Consider the following 4169-nt stretch of genomic DNA (forward strand, 5'->3'; position numbering starts at 1 on the left):
TTGTGTATATCGTATATATACAAATATATTATTCATACCTTGGTGTATAGGATGCAAGCAGATTTTGACATCAAATTTTGGGGTAAAAAAGTGCGTCTTATACACCGAACAATACGGCACGACATTAGAGGAAGCTAATAATTAAGTACAATGAAAATCCCAATATAAGAATAGCATAACTTTTTCACTTCTTAAAGAAGATAACTTCTGTAAGGCTAAGTTTTCAAGCTCACCTCAAACTGAGCAGATAGCAATTTTGCCTTTTTACTTAATAAGCCACCGACAGCATTGAAATTTTTATCTCTAAGTTCAGCAAACAGCTCCTCTGCAGAATTCAACAGAAACTTAGCTGGTTCAGTGGCAATCTCTTGAGGGCCACCTTCACTAGACTTGGTGAATTTTTCTGGAGGAAGCTTGATCACATCTATTAATAAAACATACACTTTATTAAACAAATATATAGATTACAAATTAATTGATAGTATAACTTCTCATAAGAACTATAAAACTATTATTAAACTGATTAATTAAAAAAAGTACCTGATAACAAAAAGAACATAAACCATTTATATTAAGATTAAACATCTCATATTCAAAAGTATTTTTACAGTGAAAAAATTTCAAAATTATGTTTATGGCTACAGATGGTTTTTTTTCCGATTGTTTTTCCAAAAAGGAAAAGAATTTGGGTCGGCAATTTATCAGTTTTAAAAGTTCAAAAAACAACAGCCAAACAAAAACATCATGATTGAGAAGGGTAGTTTTCTGTGAACGATCAGATGGATAATACACTGAAACTAACTTACACACACACAAATCATGTAACAATAAAGTATTTTTAAGCCTCTCAATAACTACTATTCAGTACAGGAAATGATTATGAAAACAATGAATAAAATGGGTACAAAATGTAAATATCATGAGACTATAATCTGAAAATGATCAGTACATTCACGAGTTAATAGTTAATACCATCATTATCTATTATCCAACTAATCAGATAGTGCCACACAAACATGTTTGTAAAAGTAGAGGCAGTTAGACAATTCCTAGCAGTAGTGTGGTGAATGCACTCGTGGATTCCAGGAAAGAGATGCCACATTACAAGTATAGTTAATACCATGATTATCTATTATCCAACCAATCAGATAGTGCCACACAAACATGTTTGTAAAAGTAGAGGCAGTTAGACAATTCCTAGCAGTAGTGTGGTGAATGCACTTGTGGATTCCAGGGAAGAGATGCCACATTACAAATATAGTTAATAGTTAATACCATGATTATCTATTATCCAACCAATCAGATAGTGCCACACAAACATGTTTGTAAAAGTAGAGGCAGTTAGACAATTCCCAGCAGTAGTGTGGTGAATGCACTTGTGGATTCCAGGGAAGAGATGCCACATTACAAATGTGTAGAAATCAAAGTTTAAGTTGAAGAAATCTACTCCCATGTGATAAAATGAGTCATAATTTCACATTTCAGTAGGAGCTAGCCATAGTGAAACTCAGAAACTAGTACTGTTTAAAAAAGAAGCAGTCAGAGTAGGTAGTCAAACCCTTCAAAAAGTGATGTTATGTAACTCAGGCTGTGCAGCAATCTTGCCAACGACCCTAGTTTTCAGTGTACATTAGTACAGAGTGGCCTTAATGGATGTAGTTCCTGAAAAATCACTGCTAAGGTGAAATAACCAAATCAAAAGGCTCAAATGGACATCATAATTCAAACAATGCAGTGAGCAAAGCTAATAAACAAGGGTGCTCTTTAATCTTTACACATGAATCCAAATTCAAATTATTTGACAACAATCAAATGACAGAGATGAGAATGGATATCATGGTCAACATACATGATCTGAAGTGAGGTATGCTTGAGAACAACAGATGTGTGTACTGCATTTCAGTCAGTGATTCTGTACATCTACATAAAAATGGTCGCACCCTGACTGCTCACATGTAAAACTAGATTCTTAGATATCATGTCATTCCTTCAGGAAAAAAAAGACCTTTTGTGTAACAATTCATCTTCCAGCAAGACAGCAACCTCAAGTATGCAGCAAATGTGGTGAAATGGTACCCAGCTGGAAAGAAAAAAAAAGGCTTAGCTTGTACAAAGTCCTGATATAAGTAATATTAAGTGTGTGTGTGGACTTATAAGGAAACCGAGAAAGTGAAACACCTACCAAACAGCTTGGGTGAGTTGAGGGGAATGATGCACAACATTTCAAATGATACTTTACAATCACACAATAATTAATACTGTAAAAGGTTGTTCAACAGATGCACGAAAAAAAAAACAAAAAAAACTTTAATTGGTCTGTTAGAATAACGATATTACATTTGTAATGTTTCAACTTTATTAAAAAGTTACAGATGTAATTCTTTTGTTCTAATAGACCAGTCTGATATTCCTTTTCTATACTTCTGATGAAGAGCCCTTACAGTTCAAAAACTTAGGCCATTATGGCCTATAAACCAGAACTGAACATAATGGTTAGTTCCACTAATCTCCTTCTCAGAATTGAATAAATGATTAATCTCGCTACTCTTTGGTTTTTTAAAGCAAATACAAAACACTAGTTCACTGTACAAAGTATTTGTTTATCTATTATATTATCTGTAATAATGTATCGCACTAATGATGAATTGACAACTTAGTTGAAACTGCTCATCATCTGTACATTTCCTTAATCACATCCAATATTGTATATGTTGTAGTTGCACACTAAACCATAAGTGAGTTCTTTCTTAGTTTAAAACTAATAATTATTCACTTGTGAGGATTTCAAAATTAAACCTAGCACACTGCTACTCAAGAGTTGAGTCTAGTATGCAGAAAGATAGGTGTAGTTACTTTTTTGTAGGTGAAATGAGAGAAACCACACAATGTTGAAGTTGAATAAAAAGAAAATATAGAACATTTGCTTTTCTTAAGACAAGTAAACAATTGGAAGGTAATCATTAGAGCTGTAGGCCTACTGCAAATGAAAAGTTAATATGTGGAAATAAATGACACTATATTTAATGAAAGATGATTGTATAAGCAGCATTTAGGAGGTTGGAAACACAAAGGAGACCTTACAAGTAAGTCTTAGCTCTCTGAAGTCAGAAACGAGTATGTCTTGAATGCATCAAACTGCATTCGTGATGTTCTCTCTCTCTCTCTCTGAGCTGACCAATCACAAAACTCAGAAACTACCTCTGCTCCATGCAACAGTCGTGAAGATGTCCTCTGTACACAAGGTAAAGTAAAACATAATACAACTATCTAAAGAAAGAGCAAAAGAGTTTCCTTCAGGTTACATTTACTATGTGACCAGAGCACAATTAACCATAGGCTGACGAGGCTGCAGCCTTAGGCCCTCAGTTTTTTCAGCCCTCACTGATTAAATTTGCTGTTTTCTAGAAGTCATAATGAAGTTATCATCTTGCTCAGTAAGAAGGAGATGAAGACCAATGAAGGCTGGCCAGTTTGCTGGGTCCATATATTTTTTTCACACTCATGGGCACTCTGAAACATTCACATTTTCCTGCCAGATAATTTTTTTAGTAAAAGAGGAATCACATACCTTTTAATGATGTCATTCACATCACAATTTGAAGTCATCCTCGTGAGTCCGAGTGAATAAAAAATCTATGGCTCTATGAGTTTCTCAAAAGGATGTCTGTACATTCCAGCAACAAAATTAATAACACTTTATTGTGTTGTATTATAAGGAAAAAAAAACTTGTGACGGTTTTCACCTATTGAATTAATGATCACATTTGATGACCCCCGCATTTCTCACTCTAACTCTCGCTCAGCACGAAGAAAATGCTAACTTGATTATCTAGGTTAAGGCAAAAACCATCACTGTTGCCAAAACGACAATCAATCACTCACAGGAGATCTTGTATTACATGGTTCTTTCAAATAGCATCATTTTTACCATCTACTGGTCTTTGTGATTGATATCATTGACAAAATATGCAAAATAATTGGTGGTCACAAATTTTGAAAGAATGTGTTATAAAAAGTTACCGCAACATGAAATAATAGCATTCCAGTGAAACGGTTTCTGTGAAAATGTAGTTAAAAAGCAAAACACATATTTTTTAAAATTTAAGTAAAAAAAAATGAAATGTAATACTCACCATTTGTATATTACAAAGTAAGAGAGTTATATACTG

General features: G+C 33.7%; 1 protein-coding gene across 1 annotated transcript in view; it reads right to left on the bottom strand.

Moving 5' to 3' along the window:
- LOC106472515 (vacuolar protein sorting-associated protein 33A-like) overlaps positions 1–4169 on the bottom strand; it is a 41222-nt gene that overhangs the window by 9865 nt on the left and 27188 nt on the right. The window contains exon 8 of the mRNA XM_013933170.2: positions 234–424. Coding sequence (XP_013788624.1) covers positions 234–424 — 191 coding nt within the window. The remainder of the gene's footprint in view (positions 1–233; positions 425–4169) is intronic.

Source organism: Limulus polyphemus, unplaced genomic scaffold (assembly GCF_000517525.1).
Source record: "Limulus polyphemus unplaced genomic scaffold, Limulus_polyphemus-2.1.2 Scaffold5394, whole genome shotgun sequence".
Lineage (NCBI taxonomy): Eukaryota > Metazoa > Arthropoda > Merostomata > Xiphosura > Limulidae > Limulus > Limulus polyphemus.